Source organism: Patagioenas fasciata, chromosome 7 (genome assembly GCF_037038585.1).
Source record: "Patagioenas fasciata isolate bPatFas1 chromosome 7, bPatFas1.hap1, whole genome shotgun sequence".
NCBI classification, from domain to species: domain Eukaryota; kingdom Metazoa; phylum Chordata; class Aves; order Columbiformes; family Columbidae; genus Patagioenas; species Patagioenas fasciata.
The window spans coordinates 26,088,478-26,108,402 of record NC_092526.1 but is presented as its reverse complement, the minus strand read 5'-3'; the positions used below and the strand labels follow the sequence as shown (position 1 = coordinate 26,108,402).

At 34.9% G+C, this 19,925-nt stretch overlaps 1 protein-coding gene across 2 annotated transcripts in view; it reads left to right on the top strand.

The window, feature by feature from the left end:
* The window catches only part of CERKL (CERK like autophagy regulator), a 53,430-nt gene that overhangs the window by 27,196 nt on the left and 6,309 nt on the right, over positions 1-19,925 (top strand). For both annotated transcript variants that reach the window (XM_065841261.2, XM_071811166.1), the window contains exons 3-8: positions 2,664-2,795; positions 9,616-9,679; positions 11,942-12,084; positions 17,816-17,890; positions 19,288-19,465; positions 19,743-19,811. In XM_065841261.2, coding sequence (XP_065697333.1) covers positions 2,664-2,795; positions 9,616-9,679; positions 11,942-12,084; positions 17,816-17,890; positions 19,288-19,465; positions 19,743-19,811 — 661 coding nt within the window. The remainder of the gene's footprint in view (positions 1-2,663; positions 2,796-9,615; positions 9,680-11,941; positions 12,085-17,815; positions 17,891-19,287; positions 19,466-19,742; positions 19,812-19,925) is intronic.

Here is a 19,925-nt window from a genome sequence, read left to right as displayed (position 1 = left end):
CATTAAACACTGTTTTCTGGTGTGTTATAAGATATCCAGAGCATGGTGGGAATGATAAATAATAATTTTTGGCGTGATCATCCTTTCATGTCAGTTGGCAAACATTTGGCACAAAAAACCCCAAATCACTAGGGCACCATATCTCTGCTCAAATGTTTTATTTTGGTACCTATTTCTATAAATAAAATAGCTTACCTCTCTGAAAATGTAAGTTGATATTCAAGTAGGCATAAAGAGAATATACTAACACTTTTATCCTGTGAATTTATTTGGTTTTTGAGAATCTCACTAGAATTTATGTATTAACTCTGATCTACTTTTCATAATCATAAATTCAGTTCCTGGTTTACAATAATTTCAGGAATGAATTTTTGGTTAAAAAACAAACCAAATTCAACTGTCTCCTTTAAAATCTAACATTTTTTCCCTGCCAATTGAAAAGTCTTTATTCTTTTGACTGCTTATACTTTCTTTTAAAACTTTATGTTGCTGCCTGGGACATAAATTTTTACACCCAAAACTCAGAAACAGTTAAGTGAGATAGTGATGTTTGGGTTTTTTTTTTCCTTCAGTTTTCTCCTAATGGTGCTTTAGCAATATCATAGCTTGCACTCTCCGAGTAACAGCATTTATGACACTTCATCGCCTTTCTTTACTCCTACAAACTCTATGCTTCACTATTCTTTCCCTCTACTTTGTGTATTATATTTTGTGTGTATATATATGTGTGTGTATATATATATTTAAGTTTAAAGGTATGTTTTACTTAGAAATCAAAGATTCAAGTCAATTTTTACAGTTTTGTGTCTCTGGGTCTTGAGCATTTAGGAACAGCTGATCACAGGTAACAGTTCCCATAGAGAAGATAAGAAATGTGACAGCACATTTATGAATGTGGGTAAATATTGTATCTTTTAAATAAGGAGTCTTAAATCTTGTAGTTTTCAGTTTAATTTCTATTGACATTTTAGGCAAAATATCAAGTTACTAAAATTTTTTTTGTCTTAATATTTTTATGACTTCTGAAAGACTGCAACAAGACCAGATTTCTGTTAAATGTCTTGAATAAAGGTTATTATAATGCCTGTATGATGATGATTTATGTGTTTTAATAGTCTTTGGGAACTTTCGTGTAGTATTCCTTACTAGTGTTGTAATTTCTGTTATTAGAAATTATACTACAGTACACACCTGCAGGGTTTGTTTCTGGAGAATCAAGAATAATTTAGGTTGGAATGGACCGCTGGACATTATCTGTTCCAGCTTCCTGCTCAAAGCAGGTGAACTTCTAAACAAGAACAAGTTGCTAAGAGCCACGTCCAGATAAGTTTTGAAAGTCTGTAAGGATGGACATTCCACAGCCATTCCATGGTTTAACTGCCCTCATTGTAGAGTTTGGTTTTATTTCTTTATTTCAGATTGAAAGGTTCCTTGCTGTAACTTGTGTCAGTTCCATTTTTGTTCTTGCACCTGCAAGAAGTCTGGCTTGGTGGTCTTTGTTGCTCCCACATAGATAGTTAAGGACAACATTAGGTAGATTCTCTTCCGAAGGCCATACAAAGCCAGCAACCTCTGCCTCTCGCATGTGACCTCTTCAGCCTCTTCTTGTAGTCACAGTTCTCTGTTGGACTCACTCCACCTTACCAGTCTTGTTCTGGGGGACCCAAAAACGGATGCAGTTTTTGAGATTCAGGCTCAAAAGATGTTGATTCAAGGGCATAGTGTTATCTTTTGAATTGCTGGTTGTCCTCTTTTTACTACAACCCAGTAAGCGCTCAGCCTTCATGGCATCAATGGCAAACTGTTGCCTCATTTTCAAGTCCTTGTCCATCAGGAACTCCAGATACTGTCTACAGAGGTCAGTCCCCAGCCTCCACTGTGAGGGTTTTGCTGGGCCAGGTGCTGGACTTCATGTTTGTCTGAATTGAACATCTTGAGGCTTTTGTAAAATCTTTCTTGTAGCTAATTGAGGTCCTTGTGAGTGACAGCCCTGCCCTCCAGCACATCCGCTGTCCTCACCAAGTTCCTTATTTTCTTTTTATCTCCTTTATAAATGAGATAGTTTTAAATATAAGTACTAAGGCATGCTACCTAAGACATTTAAGATTCATCAGGCATCAAGGATATATCAGGATTAATTTGCTGTGCGATGACATGGCACTGTGTGTAACATTTTGCCATAAATAGAATTTGAAATCCCATTTTTTATGTATGCTTTCAGGTTATAGCAGCAAACTGATACAGTATTTTCCTTCAGGATCTTTAAGAAATCTTGTAAGATTTACTAACACTAACTGAATAAAGTGCTACCTTGTGTTTAAATAAGTGAAAAAATAGTCTATAGGACTTGTATATTGTTATTCGATATTTTGATCTTAAGGAATACTTTCCCATTTGCTGCTGAAATAGTACTTAGCTATAATTCCTCTAAGGAATTTTTCCTGGTCAGTCATTGAGGTAGAGTGAGGAGGAAGAGCTTCAGGAAGTACCAGCTGACACTCTGAAGGTACCTGTGGCTGTAAAAATTGAATAATTGACAGAGGACAGGAAAACATGCTTTCATTCTTGGTTTTTTCTGGGGTTGTGGCCTACTACTAATTTTGTTCCTGAATATTGAAAGCTGAGCTGTGTGTAGTTTTACATACTTTGTGTTTTCTTTCTAGGCTTTCAAAATAGACCCAAATCCTTAAAAGTGTTTGTCAATCCAAGCAGCCACAAAAGAGAAGCCACTCATGTTTATTATGAACAAGTTGCACCTCTTTTTAAGCTTGCTGACATCAAAACTGATGTCACAGGTAAGTTGCTTCAAGAGTATAGTTTAATCCTTTGTGAAACTAGTACTTAAGTGTACAAGACAATTTGAATTTACTGCTAATCCTTATTGGCTTTGCCTGCAAGTAGTGCATTTGGAACTGCAGATATATACAATAGATAGATATATACAATATAATGGTATTTCTGTTGTATCAAAAATGGTTTAGTAATTCTGTTATTCATTGATTATTTTTCTCCTATGGTTATCAATACTGGTAATATATTTTTTGTATTTTTTAAAGCAAGCATTCTATAAAAAGAAAGAAGCATAATGTCTGAGAGTTGTACATACTTGCTAAGAGTTGTTCTGCATTCTGACAAACACATGTCCTAAAGTATTACTTCTCTTCTGAGAACATCTATTGGCCTGACATCATAAGAGGGGCTTAGCCAAAGGAGACATTATTTCTGGGTTCTGACTCAGTTTCAGGGATGATATGGAGCCTGAGTGATTAAGTTCTGTGATGACAAGGGCAGTTCTCATGAGGCACATGGGCATGACTTGCAAACTGGAGAATGAAAGGTAGAACTTTCATGTTGTAGCGATGCTGCCTTCTGCTCAGCAATGGGCTCCTGATAGCAGGGTTGGATTTAAGGTCTCAGTTTCTGCCAGAGTTCCCTTTGGCTGTTTCCCTTGATTGACATTTTATAAGAAATTGAACAGGGAAACAATTAATTTTTTTTAAAGCAGTAACACCTTAATGATCTGATCATTACTTTTGCCTCCTTCTGTGAAGAGAATGAAACTTAAGCTGCATCAGATTTGGTCCCTGAAAACACCCAGGTTTACAGAGAAATGATGTTAGTATTTCCCATTCCATATAAATTTTTATCCATAGTATTACAATTCCCTTTAATACACTGCTAATTTTAGATTGTGCATTTCAAATTCATGTGACATGTAAACTCTGATGCAAGACATTTAACACCAAAAAGTATTTTTCCTATGTCTGTTGTAGTTGGTTTGCAAAATAATCAGTTCCATCTTAAACAAATGATAAGACAGAGGGCTCATCCTACAGTTGTCCATTAAACTTCTGTGAAATCATGACTACTTCAGGTTGCAGGGCAAGAATAATTCTGAGCAAATTTGATATAGGCATGAGGATATAATAATGCAATAAATGTTTGTACATGAAATTTATTTTACTAATTTTGTTACCTGTATCTATGTATTTTTAAATTACTTAGCCCACAATTTAAAGTAAAATCAACTGACAATTAAAGACACATGAAAAACATTGTTTGTGTTAGAATTCTGTAATGATAATTTCTTGATTTCCCTTACTTGACAATGGAATGCCAGTAGCTTTATATCAGTTTTGATTCTCAGAGATGTGTTTTTCATCTGCAAGGCACAGATGATAGTGTGAAGAGATTAATAATAATCTTGTTTTCTTAGAAATTGAACTTAGCCTTGTTTGGTCACGGTTTTTTGAAATTTTTTTTTTTTGGTCAGGCAAAACTTATTTAGAGATGAATGTCATATTGTTAAAGTATTTATTGCTTTACTTTAAACAACTGTGTAAAGCAAATTGCCTTTTTAAAATTGTTTGCCTTACTACTGGTCAGTGTTTCTTTGCTGTGAACATAACCTTGTTTGTTGGACCCTCTTAAAGGCAGCATTATCATTAACCTGTGTAAGATTAGATTTTTAGCTGTGTAATGTCACCTGGAATCCTAAGCTGAAATAATAAACCAAATCTGTATCAATAATTTTTTAGATTAATTCATACAATGTCATATGAGCTCTCGATATAATTTGTAGGGGTTTTAAAAACGTTTTTCCTAATTGAATAAAAACAGTTAGGTTTTTTAAAATTATTATTATTATTGTTTTAAATTTTGAAAATAATCTTCTGTTTTTAGCCAGATATATGTTTAATGGCTTATCCTTAAAATAAGGTTATTGTGGCAATGTCCAAATCCTGTTGTGCTTATTAGCTGACTAACACTCCTCCTACAGGCAAAATGAGAAAACTACAGTTTTAAATGTTGGTAGAGAACTAAATAATTAAGAATTATGCATTAAAATAAAATTTTTAAAAAAGGAAGTGTGGTGGTGGGTGCCGAGTGAAAGTCCTCTCTACTGATACGATCTTCCAATAAGACAAGTACCTCATTTCAAGTAAATTGAACATTTTTTTCCCTCCCATAATTGCTTCAGATTTTGTGGAGTTTGCATCTCCTTGTTACTGCTTTCTTGAAACATGGCCAGTATTTATATACGTAGTGGTGTACCAACGTGTATTAGGAAGTAAAAGTTGAAGGCTTTTGTACAATTTTTACACTGAAGGTGATTTACTTTTAGTCTTTTCACATGCACGTATTTAAAGCTTGAAACTCATTGTACACAAAAATCTTAAAGCAAATTTGAACCTCTGAAGTGACTTCCAGCAAACACACAGCACAAGACTTGCAGGTTGCTGAAACAAAAACAAAAACCAAACCAAAACAGCTCTCCCCCAAAACAAACACCTGCCCCTAAAACCAAACAAAAAAACAACCAACCAACATCCCCCCACAACTCAGCCCCTCAAAAAAAAAAAAACAACCAAAAAACACACACAAAAAAACCAAAAAACCCCCAAACAAACAAACAACGGCACCGAAACACAAAACAAAACCAGCAAAACAAACCAAAACCCAACCAACTTTGATAGTCGAGTGCTGAAAGAGAGATGTCCTCATCCAATCTTGTATTTTGGTAACTGGCTGTTGTTTCCTGTGTGATCAAACTTGCCAGATCTTACCCTTCATTGTAACTTCTCACTAAACAAAAAAGTTTGTTCCAACAGAAGTTTGGAGTGGAGGCATTATCTCCTACTCAAGAATATACAGCAGTCAAAAGGAATGTATGTAAATAAGTGAATTCTGAAATGACCTTTACTTTCTCCAGTTATCACAGAATCACAGAATGTTAGGGATTGGAAGGGACCTCAAAAGATCATCTAGTCCGATCCCCCTGATGGAGCAGGAACACCCAGATGAGGTTACACAGGAAGGTGTCCAGGTGGGTTTTGAATGTCTCCAGAGTAAGAGACTCCACAACCTCCCTGGGCAGCCTGTTCCAGTGCTCTGTTACCCTTACTGAAAAGAAGTTCCTTCTCAAATTTAAGTGGAACCCCCTGTGTTCCAGTTTGGACCCATTACCCCTTGTCCTATCATTAGTTGCCACCGAGAAGAGCCTGGCTCCATCCTCGTGACACTTACCCTTTATATATCTGTAAACATTAATAAGGTCACCCCTCAGTCTCCCTCAGCCTTTCCTTATAAGGGAGATGCTACACTCCCTTAATCATCTTTGGTGCCCTATGCTGGACTCTCTCCAGCAGTTCTCTGTCCTTTTGGAACTGAGGGGCCCAGAACTGGACACAATATTCCAGATGTTGTCTCACCAGGGCAGAGTAGAGGGGCAGGAGAACCTCTCTTGACCTACTAACCACCTCCCTTCTAATACACCCCAGGATGCCATTGGCCTTCCTGGCCACAAGGGCACAGCCCTGGCTCATGGTCATCCTGCTGTCCACCAGGACCCCCAGGTCCCTTTCCCCTACACTGCTCTCCCACAAGTCATTCCCCAACTTATACTGGAACCTGGGGTTGTTCCTTATCTTTAATTTTGGTAGGTCATTTTTTTCTTTTATGCCAGATGAGATGTATTAATTTTAGTGAAAAAAAGGTCTTAAAAAGCGCTTTTTTGTTGTTATTTTTGTTACATGGAATAAGCAAATCTCTGAAGTGCTCAGTGCAGTAGAAAGTGTGAATTAACAAATTTAAACTGAAGAAGTACTTTGACTCTAGGTAAGGCTAAGGAATACTTAAAAACTGGTCTTTATAAAGTCTTTTAAAAGTTTGGCAATCTTGAGTGCAGCAGGTGGGATATGGCTGTTAGGAGAAGACTGCTGACTCTTCTAAAAAATCCTGTTCAACAAAAGCTCGATCTGCATTTGGAATACCTACAATTATGGGCAAACAGTGAAAATCTGTGGTAGTATCTTAGAAATATATTAGTATCTTGCAAAATCTTACACATACTAAAGAAATAGAAATGAAGCTAACCCCTACAGACCCCCCTTTTGTCTCACTTCTAGTCCTAGATTTAACTCTTCTGCTTTCATTGATGCACAGTTACAAGTCGGATGTTTAGGAAAAAAAAATTAGCCTTCTCCACACCCTCATTTTTAGGGCAGAATCACGAAGGAGAAAAGGGTAATTGACAAGTGGACAAATAACATTGGTTTAAACTTTGTATACAGTAAATAATGTTACTTTTTTTTTTCCAACCAATGTCAACACCAGTTAACCTGTTATCATTAGCAGTTTTAATCCTATTGGCGTTAGTCTGTGACATGAGTGCCAGTATTCATGTGTCATATGGCAGCATCCCACATTTTGAAGTGTTGAACCAATTATATGTTGCTTTTTCTATATGTAGGGGATGAACCCCAGTTTTCTTGTTGGATACATGAGATGGGGTGTTACAATGTTGTGGAGTATGTGACTGTTCCAATGAGGTACACTGTCAGTGCCCCTCTTTCAGAATGCTGTTACTTGAAACTTAATTTGTACTGGAATTTACATGTTGTGAACAAAATGTCCTAGAAAAAGGAAAACTTTTTCAGTTATGTATTAGAAATCATTGAAAAAAGCATTAAATAATATTTTCGTGAATTTTCCCAAACACCCCCATTATGTAATCTGAATCTTTCTTAAAAGGTTAAAGAAGCTCTTTCTTCTACTTACCTTCTTTTTTTTTCTCTCCCCTGAATTAGAACGGGACCATGTATCCATGTATTCAGACATCTAGCTTTTTCACGCTATCAGAATTACATTGATGTGTCTCTCTGGAGGTTGTCAACCCTGCAGAAAACTTTTTAGACATGTTTTTTTGTGTTGGTGTTGGATTTCTTAATTTTTTTTTCTACTTGGTTGCTCTTCTATGTGTTCTCATGAATCTTTTTCCTGGAAACTTATTTTTTTCATTAACTCTTTGTCACAATGTTTCAAAATAGATGCCTCTGTCATTCTCTCATCAAATTTTAAATTTCTTGGGATTATCCCCAGTGTTAAGCATTGCAGCAGTTCTTCTGTATAATTCCAAATTTAAAACCTTAGATGCAAAGAGGATGGAGTCCCCATCAATCTGGCTAACACTAGTAATTTTTACTGCCTTTATTGGTTTCTCTGTACACATGAGTTCTCTTTGTTTTCCTGTTCTTGTTCTTTGAGTGAATTAATTTTGTAACAGCATTAGGAAACCACTGAGCATGTTTTCTTTTACAAAATAAAATCTTATTTATGGTACCATTTTAATTATGTGTTCATAACTTTAGAAATCTCATCGTGTTCCTTTAAAAAGCATGTAGCCTGGTAACCAACTCTGTTTTCATGGGAACAATTTCTTTCATAGCGTTTTTGCATGAGGCACAGTTTTATTGGTCACTTTTTTTTCCCGGTCTACAGGTAATGACAAAAGGATAGTTCCCGTCAGTAAATGCAAAACTGAGTATGATATCTTAAATATTGTGTTTTGAGCTTCCAGAAGAGGTCCTGCATGAAAGTAAATTCTGTAAATAATTCCTGAAAGGTACTATAGTGATAGGTATTTCTGTAGCAAAATGTTAAATTTTCTGCCTTTGGTATAATAAAAATCTAGTTCTTAATTAAGAATTTCAAAACACCAAGCACTGGAACTTTACTGATACTGTTGGAAGATGTTGAAGTTATATGGTGATACACAATTGTTCAGTGTGAATTGTAAAAATGTTATCACTTTTTTTTTTTAATTTATATATACACTCACTATGTATACTTGCATTCTTGTGTGTGCATATATTTAGGGAGAGAGGTGTTTTCACTTATTGTAAGCAGCATTTGAATAGTCTGTAGAAACACTGTTATAACAAGTATAGATATGGAATGATTGTTTTAGACACCAAGACTAATAATTTTAAGTGTTTAGAAACACTGGAGAAAAGCCTTGAACTATGCTAGCACCAGGGACAGACAAGCATGAAAGATTAATGTGATTTTGCATATAATGATGCACATTCTTACACAAAAAATCCATCTGCAAGTGTCATGTCAGTCAGCAAAAATCTTTGATGGGTGGCTGCAGCTGGGCTGCCTCTTCTGGCAAAGCTGGCCTGGAAAATGCTAAATGTAGTTATGATGCTTTGTGCCATCTGTAGTATGCCAGTTTATCCTGTCTTCACTGGCATTTACAGTGCTATGTAGGGTATCAGCAAACACAGAGACATCAATGTAGAGTGACAGATTCATTTCCTCCAGAGGCTATGAACTCTGGTGTATACTTGTGCCACCTTCCTCTGTGTGTTATATTCTGTTGTCACTGGTATTTGGCTTGATTTCCTACTTCCCTGTTTAATTCCTCATATTTTTGATTTAGCAATTTGCATATCCTAGCACAAAGGCAATTAAACTTGATTGATACTGAAATAATTTAGTCTTAACTGAGGATATGCTTACATTTTTCTGAAGTTTACCAACTGTGTCAATGCTAAAACTTGCACTGTGATGCAAAAACATATCTGATTCTCTGAATTTAAATACACTAAATACTCATGTGTCTGATGGCAGCTGAGTGTTAATGTCTGACTCACTTTTTAGTGAGTGTAACTGTAAAACGTAAGTTCTCATACTGCTAAGGCATTCAATTATTTTAAAAAATATCTAAGTGAATTGCTGTATGTTCCTTAGGTTAGAAGGTAAAAAAAAATTTAAAAACCTCTTAAATTATCTGATCTTCTGATGATTAAATAATGTTGTTTTCCACAGTAACTGAATATGAAGGTCATGCGCTCTCAGTACTTAAAGAATGTGAACTACAGGCCTTTGATGGGTAAGTTGATTAGTGGCAATGGATGTTAGTAAACCTCATCACATCACTTTCTGTTTGTGTTCCATCCAAAATTATGCTCGTAGGTATTTAATGAGTTACTCTGTTTCACAAACGTGTTAAGACTGAGAAAATCAGTTCTTATTCAATGCTTTGGTTTTTTATTACTTACTGACAATAGATATGTATTTTCATTTCATACATAGTGGTAAATAAACATAAAACTTTCTTAAATATGCTTCATGGAAGCTTCAATCTCTGTATTTGCAAGAATTTCACAAGTGCCTTGTATATTGCTCTGTCCGTTCAAATAGTACTTAACGAGAACACTTTATCTAAAAGTAATTGGAATTTTTTTCCATTAAAAAAGAAGAAATCTTTGACACTTGAAGTCGAGAGTGAAAATGCTTGTTCAAGCATTTCTAAAGACCTGGCTATGTAGATTAGTAGTGCAATCTTTGGCTTTTTTACATTAATCATATAATAAGATTCAATAATATATCTATATATATAAGAAGAGTTTTGCATATTGAGAAAATCTTACAGCATTTCTTAAAGCTCTTTTGGGGATATGTAGTGAGCCATACAAAAAGGCTGAAATAGTGGTTTCTAGTATAATAAATCTCTATTAGTTCTAGAATCTCATGGAGTTAGGTGAGAAAAGGTATTGTGGATATTGTTTAGAGTAGCACAGTTTAATCAGACCTTAGTCTTGTGTCTGTTTAAACTGATAGACAGAAGTGTCTTTATCTAAGGAGCCTTCTTCAAGGTCTTAGTCAAAGTCTTGAGCCAACAGATTTCTACTCTTTTATGTGTAGCAGGTTCTCACCCATCAGCTTTGGAATCTCTAGTCCCTGATGATATCTCTATGTCCATCAAAAAAGGCAACTCTTGATGATTAATGCTAAATTAATAAAAACTAAAGTTGGCGGTATTTTTATGTTATTCCTTGGATTCTTCACCTATTTCCAATAACAAACACAGCTCCCCCCCAATCAGAAGAAAATATGTCTGTTTTCAAAAGTGTTAATAGCTAGAAGACAGGACACGTAAGTCCTGCCAGGTGTACAATTTATTGTACCACAAAGATTAACTGGTTTTGCTGCTGTGGCAGAAACTTCTAAGCCTAGGAATAAACCAGACTAAACTCAAAGTGAGGCAAAAGACAGGAGATGACTCCGAATTACAAGCAGGAATAAAATGTGCTCCAAGTGTTTGCTATGTACTTTTCTTTTTAAAATGTGGACAGTGAGTTTAGCTAGATAGAGGAAACATTCCTAAAAATTTAGGAATTAAAAAAAATACCTAGGAAATGATAGGAACTGAAGAAAAATATTAAAGGACCTGAGATAATTTAATTTAAACATTTAATAACGTAGTGAGTATTTTCTTATAAAGAGCTTACCAGTTTTATCTGCTTGAATTATTGGACATAGTTTCATAACTGCATTCATATAGAAATATGAAAGAAGATGTTTTAAGTAAGTGCCTCCTAAAGTAAATCCAACATTTATATTGTAAATACTTGGATTGTACTGTTATTATTTTTATCATTTAAATGTATTTACTTTAAAAATTAACTTTCAAACATTACTGATTTGGAAATCACTTTAATAGTTACTTAAATAAACAAAAACAGGAAAAAAAGTTGTTTGCTGTAACAGAGCTTTTACAGGCAAATGCAGTTGTCTCTGTAGCCACAGCAGGTGGGAGTTTAATTACATTCTCCAGAAGGAGTGATTAAGTACCTTCATGCAAAGGATTGCTGGCATGAGGGTTTTATACCTTGCTAAGTTCCCTCAACTGCCTGCATACTGTGTGGAATTAGCTATTTTCAAGTATTTTAATTTTATTGTAATATTTGGTGAGTTGTTATTATAAGGGCAATTAAAAAGCATTGGCATGCTTCTGTGGGTCAGGATTGAAAGATTTAAGGAACTTTTATACCAAGGCACTTGAGCATGTGCTTAACTCTTCCATTTCATTGGTTCACATGCACGACATGTGATTAGGTAAGAAATACTTTGTTGTTAAATATATTTACTTCCACTCAGATAGAATAAAGCAGAAACAAGGATGCTTGTATCTCGTTGGTTAGCATTCACTGATCTAACAGCAAAGCCCTAGCCTGTTCTTAAAGAAAGAATGGTTTTTATCTTTTTGAAGTATCATTGTGTAGATGATGCATGATATCTGTCTTCCACTTGTTTGGTCACCTGGGAAAGAGTTTATTTTGAGCTATTTATCATTTTTGCTTTGTAATAGGGTAGTTTGTGTTGGTGGAGACGGATCTGTCAGTGAAGTTGCTCATGGTCTACTACTGAAAGCCCAGATAGATGCTGGAAAAGACACAGACTATATACCAACACCTGTCAGAGCACCAGTTCCTCTTGGAGTAATACCAGCAGGTGAGACTAAAATGTACTGTTACATTTTTTAAGTAATCTGTTTTAAGTCCCTCTGGCATGTTTTACAGTTTTGGCTACTCAAGGCAGTTCTTGGTGCCTTGAGTTACTTAAGGGAGCTATTGAATAAATGCCCTAAATTAGTGATTTAGATTGATTACAAATGACTAGATTTTAAATCATTATGATAATTTATAGTAATGCACAGATGAGGTCTTTGCCTAGAGGAAGAAAAATGAATAATTTTCAACTGATCCGTGCAAAGATCAAGTTTTGCCCTTATTTGCTGCCAGAAATTATACCAAATGAAAACTTTGTTTTCTAGAATTTCCTTAATATAAGCCACACTGTTTCACTTCTCTCTTCAGATTTCTTGGCAAGGTTCTCTGTTGGATTCATGCTTAGGGTCTATTTTTAAATGATGTCCGAGGAATACATTTTGTGAGTTATGTTGAAGAAAAGTTACACTGTGCACACAAACGTGCTTTCTCTCTCCTTTGCTTCTACAGACCTGAAAAAGTTTGCATCTCTCTGGAAAAATCCTCTTGCTCCTTTATTAACTTGTGCTTGCACCTTGTGGTATGGGGGGTATTTTGTTTGTTTTGGGGAGTCCATGTGTCCTTTCTCCTTCCAATTTCTGCATTTGCCCTTCTTGGAGTGTAACTTGGGCCAGGCAGGGAGGCTTCATTAGAATTAGTGCAGGCAGATTCTGGACTTCTTTTTAAAAGAGAAACAGTATTTTTGCACAGACACGACCTTCTGGTGTGGATGTTGATGTGACTTTCAAGTTAAAAAACATTTCAAAATGCGTTGGTAAAAGATATAGTGATCTCCAAGACATGAAGCAAATGAATTTTAGTACAGGAATTGGACCATCTCCTCGCCGTTCAGTTATTGAGAATATCTTGCTGGTGTTGAGTTGGAATCTCTCCAGCACTTGACTCTGTGCTCTCTGGGTGTGCTTAGGTCACTGTGTCTCATCATTAGTGCTTTCTCTCCTCTGTTTAAGACAAATGCATCATGACGAAAGAGGATTTGTAAACCCAGAAGAATGCTGTAAGGCTTGTTACACATAATGCCATAGACTTTGTTAAAAGAGGTTGAGAACAATTTATAGAATGATAGTCTGAGAAAATCCTTAATAGGTTATTAAAAATTATCTATAGCTTATTTTATTTCCGTGTTATTGATATTCCAAAAAGTAGTCAGTTAGGAAACAGATATATATGATATTTGTGTACCTGAAGAAGATGGAATTCAATGGTAGATTAATTTTTTTTTTCTCAGAAATGCATTGTACCAAATTATTAGATTCTCCAGCTGAGTAAGAATAGAAACAATATTATAGGAGACCATTATTTAAGTGGTTTAAAATCTGATTTTAGCCTTGACAGCATTTAGAAGTTTCAACCAACTTGATGGGAAGGAGCTGCTTTTGAAACCATTTACTTCCTGAAGAGGAAGGTCCAAAGTGGAGTGTGTTTTTACTAAAACATTTCATTGAGCTGCCTTATTCTGGTCCAAATGCAATGGGTGAGATGTGGGGAAGCTATGGTTATACTGCTGGCCCTGAGCAAGAGCGTGTGTTGCTATGGGAACTACTGCTAAGAAACTACACAGAGGGGGAATGGGAGGAAGGGGAGGGAGAACTGGAAGGACATTAAAAAAGCTATCCAGTTGTTACAGAACATGAGACAATCTGTATCTGATGGCTGTGAACCTTTTGGTCCTAAATGGTTCATTTAAATAATTTCATGATTTCCAATTAATTCAGAAAATAAAATATTACTGAGGGGCTGTTAATTTCTGTGATATTTCAGGCAAAGAACCAAAATGTTGGTGCAGTTTTCATCAGAATTTTAGCTATGCTTGACTAGGAAGTCATTACATCACATTTATCTGTTTGGATGGGGGAGACATTAACAGCCTTATGAATATTCATGTTGTCTGGTTAATTAAGTTAATTGTACTGCAGAAGTGCTTGCACTTCCAAGGACAATTTTTTTCTCTACAATTTCTGTTTGGTACCTTCATCAGTCATGTTTTACATGACCTGCAGATACTTTGTCCTTTCTGTGATGCTTTTGCACATTTCATAGGAAGGAGGTTGTAGGAAGTTGTTTGTAATGTCAAGAAAATTGGTTAATATTTTGAACAGAGTTATATTTTTATTAATAGTAGAATCTTCTTTGTTTCTGTTTAAAAAAAATGCTGGAGTTGTATGAATTAAACCTTTTAAAGCAAATTGAGTAGTTGGAGTGAGATCTAAAAATGTGACTTGGTAATCTGTGAGGGGTGCAGGCCCATACACAAGCATCAAAGAAGGTTATTAGTCTCTGAAGTAATACAGCAGCATTCAGGGAACCATCTTGTTATTGGTAAATAATATATCAAGCTTACACAAGAGAGATAGAGGTTTAGATGACTTGGGAAGATTAATAATGACATTAAAACCACTATTACTGAATCACCACTTAAATCAGCAAAGCTTATGTTCTAATATTTTTTGTATGATAGCTTTCTTTGTTTTGGTTCTGGTTATAAGCTTTTTTTTGTGTGTGTGGCATCCTGCTTGTATAGGACCTAGGTAATAAGATACATTATTCAGTCATTACTGGGCTCAAAATGCTGTTAGGCATGTATTAAAAGTTTTTTTAGAGAAGGTGATTGTACTTGCTACTGAAAAACTGCACTTGTTCTGGATCTTCACCTTGTGAAAGGGTGGATAGTTATTTATGTTTTTAAACACAGGCAGAACTTGTTTTATTTTCCCAGGAGTCGTGAAAGGGTGGGGTTTTGCCTTGTTTACTTCTGCAGATATTAATGATCTCCACAGATTTAAAAGCAGGATGCAATTACTTGTGCCCATCCTGTTTAGTAAGAATGAGATTTAATTCTCATTAAAGTCAGTAGGAAGACTGCTATTGACTTCAGCTGTGATCATCTGTTATGTTGCTGCCATCTGCATTGATAAATTACTCTTACTTAAATGAGGAATCCCAGTCTTAAGACTTACTGAGTTTGATCTTAGAAGTGTATTCTGCCTTGTGCTCTTTTATTAGCTTGATGCTTAGTGACAAAGAAAAACTTTTTTTTCAGAATAACAACTTCCCTGTTACCAGTTCACAGGAAATAAACACGATTTTCATGACTTAGGATGATCTGCTCTTTGTGTGTGTTATTTCCTTTGTTTTGGAGAGGTTCCCGTAAAAGTTGATAAGAGTTGGAAAAATTTCATTGAAGGAAATAACTTAGTATTTTTGAGTTACTTCTTTAGGTAACTTCACTAGGTAAAAAAAATCAGTTGAATCTAGAGTTTAAATGTTGTAAATCATTCAAACATGAGGTAGTGTTGGACATATGCTTGTATTATTCTGTGTTTTTGTCACTGAAATTTCCTTTAAGAACTGTTTTTCAAGTTCACTGAATTGAAAATCTCACTGTTTTGCATAGTAAATGGTATCTAGAGCTACATTTTTTTGCCTTTTTATGTGTATTGTACAGAAAGGAAAGTTCAAATTACTTTTAGTTGGATGTAAGTTACTGGATTGACATGACTGAAATTGTACTATTGTTAATAAACTGGACTTCTTGTTAGTGTATCTAGAGAGACTTTCTTTTGGGAGAAAAAAGTGAAGACTTGCATTTAGCTTTTGAAGTTATCAGTTTATTCTTCTTTCCAAGTACTTCATAATCCCAATTTTCTGAGTTTCTTTAAACATTACTTTTTTTTTTTTTCTTTTATAATTGTTCAAAGAATAAAAATTCTACATAACCTGACTTCTTCTATGTACCACTGGAAATGTAAACTTCAAAGAATGTGTTACATTGGTTATCTTCATAGAGGTTCCTCACTTATCTCCTTTACGTAGTAGGAACCCTGAGAGCCTTACTCAGAGCTCCTCTCTCTGATGTTACAAAGGCTTTCCTTGAGGTTCTGAGTATTCTGAATCACTTTCAGAGACTAAGGTGTTCTAAGGATGTAACAGGTGCTCTACTAGACACTGAGATAAAATTCCCAGTTATTTTACAAATCTATATTCAGAGAAATTGTTGAAAAAATTAGAAGCATATTCTCCTGAATAAGAATGACAAGTTGCCTTTAAAACTTTGTAGTTACGTACATCAGTCTTTCCAATTTTTTTTTTCCTACTGCCAACATGACATCAAACATTGCAGAGTTTTGGAATGAACATATTTTTTCAGTCTGGTGCATGATGCTTTTAAAGTGCTTATTTAAATATTGAGTACTTCTTGTTTGAAATGTAATAGTTTTTCCCTTTCCTCTTGTGTCTCCCTTTTAAAAGACAAATTTAAATGCTTCAATAAAACTTAAGACAAATGTAGCATCCAGAATTGTCTGTTGCTGCTGTAACACATTAAATAATTCAAGCAACAAGAAAATGATTTGAAAATCTAACTGAATTAATTCCTTTATGGCATGCTAGGCTCTAAATTGTTCTTTTGTAATTTTTGTTATTTTAATGAATCTGTTATTGAATTATTCAGCCCTTAATCAGTGATGTGAAGAAGCTCAATACTCTGCCTGCTTGACGGCAGGCCCTGGTTCTTTATTTTTGCAGAAGTGAATCCCATGGTCCTGCTGCTGGGCTAAGGAATGCCAGAGTCGTGATCAATGAGAAAAAGCAACTTGAAATTCTGTTAAACCTGTACCCAATTTGGAAAGACACAAGTATTCCCTGTTCAAGATTTTAAAAATAAGTTGCTGTTTAAAAGTTATCTGATACACAGTGTCCTATACATTAAAGCAGAAGGGCAAAATTTACATGTATGTTGCTGTTTCTCACACAGTTAAAGTGACTTAACATATGAATCACCACCAAACATGAGTCTTGAGAATGATGCTTCTTTTTCTTACAACTGAGAGCTAGTTTTCCACTCTCTCTTCTAACTCCCTGCTGACATTGGTAGTTCTTGACTTTTGTCTATTTACTGGCTGATTGACTACTTTTCCCCTTGTTTCAAAAGAAATTAATCTCTTCTGTCCAGTGGCTGATAGTACAACTGCTCTGCCAGTGTCCAGGTGATGGCAAAGACAAGTTAGGTCAATTTTAATGCACCGAATACAAGTCAACAATTTGTCAGACACATCTAATTCTACATTCTCTCTGTTTTTCAGTCATCAGGGTGTTCTCATGTAAAGCTGATGAGCAACAATTAGTTTTATTCACTTCTAAGAATCTAAAATGTAGCCTGCAAGAGGCACAGCAGCTGTCTTAGACTAGATCTTGTAGAATTTTGTCTGGGAAACATACAGTTTTACACTGACTGGGTGTTGTATAATTTTTCTAACTGGAAAATATTCCCCAAATATCTCATATGATGGGGATTCTAGTACAGCTCCTCAGTACAGCCCTTCAGGTACAGAAGAGATGATTTTTAGGGAGATGTTTGTTGTTGTGTTGTGTTTTGTTTTGTTATGTTTTTTTAAAAAAGGAAGTAAGCTTTTCTCCTTTCTCCTCTTGGTTTTTATGACACTTATGAATGAATTTGCAGGGATGATTTTATAGAATGTCTAGAAGCTTTAATGGTTTTTAGTTTGTATTATTCAGCATTTCTGTTACCAAGATTAACTAATTGGGCAGAAGGACTTTTTTTTTTTTTTTTAATGCAGTAAATGTCCTAGTTTCTTCATTTAAAAATGTTGTGTATAAATTTCCTTTTTATTCTGTGTTTGTCTTATCTTTACAATAGTTTGTGTTCACTTTTACAGGTACTACTAATATTTTGGCCCACACTCTCTATGGTACTAAGCACGCAGTGACTGCAGCACTGCACATTATCATGGGTAAATGTTTTTAAAGACATTTTCAGATTTTAAATAATGAAGCAACGTTTAGAAGTTTGCCATAACAAGTTTGATAAACACATACCATTATGCTATATCACTGTAAACTATATTGTAAAACTTTAAAACCTAAATGATTCTTTTGTGATTCTTAGTGTACTAAAAAGGTTATGATTCTTTGAGCATAGTTTAGTAGCAAAGGTTGTGGATCTCATCTGGTAACTGAAATCTGCCATGGAATAATGTCTGATTTTGCCATCCATGCCCTATTACTGATATTCTCATAATTCAAAAAGTAACCTTTTCCAGACTTGATTTTGTAAACGATGTTACTGTGTGTGTTACTATGCAGTGGTTGGTTACATTAATCACCTGGTTATTTTAACTTAATGTACCTGCTGAAGACAATAGGAAAATATACAATACTACCAGCTTGAGAAATTAGTTAGAATTAGACTTTTAGAGAAGTATTTTCCTATTTCTGGGAAAGTATCATTCATTTCTTTAGCTCTGCATATCTTTCTTTCAAATACTAGCAGTTTTCTTAAGAAAACTGTATTAGTAGAAAAAACATCATCACTTGCCATTCAGTCTGCACAATATAAATAGGTTATTGAATGTGAAAATGTAATTATGCTAAAGAAAAGAAAACTAAGTTGCCAGTGCAAACCTTATTATCACCTCTTAGGCACTGTTAATATTTCTGTCAAAGTAATTTTTCTTTAGGTCCTTTTTTTTTTTTAATAAAAAAGAGAATAATGGGGAAGATAGTTCCATCTTAAGTATCTGTCTTCTAGACTGTACACTCAGCAGTGGAAGAGCCTTTTTTTCTGCTTCTTAGCATGAGCCTTTACATGCAAAATCTAAAACTGTATCAGAGGTACTGAATCTATTGGAAACCACCCAGGTTCTATTACAGAAAAAATGTACACACCCCATCTTGAACAGATTTAGATGTACAAATTCCATAACTATAAACATAAATATGTTTGAAACCTATATTTAGGAGTTCTTGTAACTCCTCCAGTACAATGTTCAATTATCACAAATATTTTTGTAGCAATATTGCATTTTATTTGATGCTGAGTTTTAAAAATCGGAACAGAATTAGAAGTCACACCCTGTGCAGCCTGATGGAATGGCTGAATTTTTTGCTGTAATGTTTTTAATATTTTTGAAGCATCTGAATGTTTTTCCCTGAAATTACTGCTTTCACAGAATCTTATTTGTATCTAGATTGATTTCAGTTTCAGTCAATAAAACTTGACTTCCTAAAGAGAGTTTGGAGCTTTTTTATTTCTCTCAGCTGAATTAGGTGGGAAGAAAATGCTAAGTTGCATTCGGTTTAAAATACAGATGTTATTTGCAATTTCTGATCTTTATCTTTGAAATTTTAGGACATACTCAAGCAGTAGATGTCTGTACTTTCAGTACTCCAAGCAAGCTTTTGCGGTTTGGGTTCTCAGCTATGTTTGGTTTTGGTGCAAGGACTCTGGCTTTGGCTGAAAAACACCGTTGGATGCCCTCCAGTCAGCGGAAGGATTTTGCTTTTATCAAAACACTGGCAGATCTCAAGTATGCTATAAGCTGTTTTATTTTTGTAGTATTTCTCATTTTCTTGAGGAAAACACAGTAGCTAATGTGATAAAAATACAGACAACAGTAGTTCAACTATCTTGACTTCTCAATTGCAGACGTTCAACTCAGATGTAATCTATATCCCCCTTACAAGTTAAAGAGTAGATAAATTCTGTATATTCAGCACCTCCTTAAAGTGATCTTGACTTGGATAAAATCTGCCTCACAGTTAGAATGTTGGTTTACATTATAGTAAATATCAATACTTTTCTAGGCCAGAGGAATGTGAATTATTATTTCTACCTCTACAATTTCCACAGGAGGACTCTCCTGAGAGTGACAGGTAAGTAAAACTGAGTCAAACATTTCCAAAGTTACAAAAATGTGTGTGTTTGAAGATAGAATTGTACAAATTATTAATTTTGTTCCAAGTTTATCATCAGGAAAAACAAAGTTA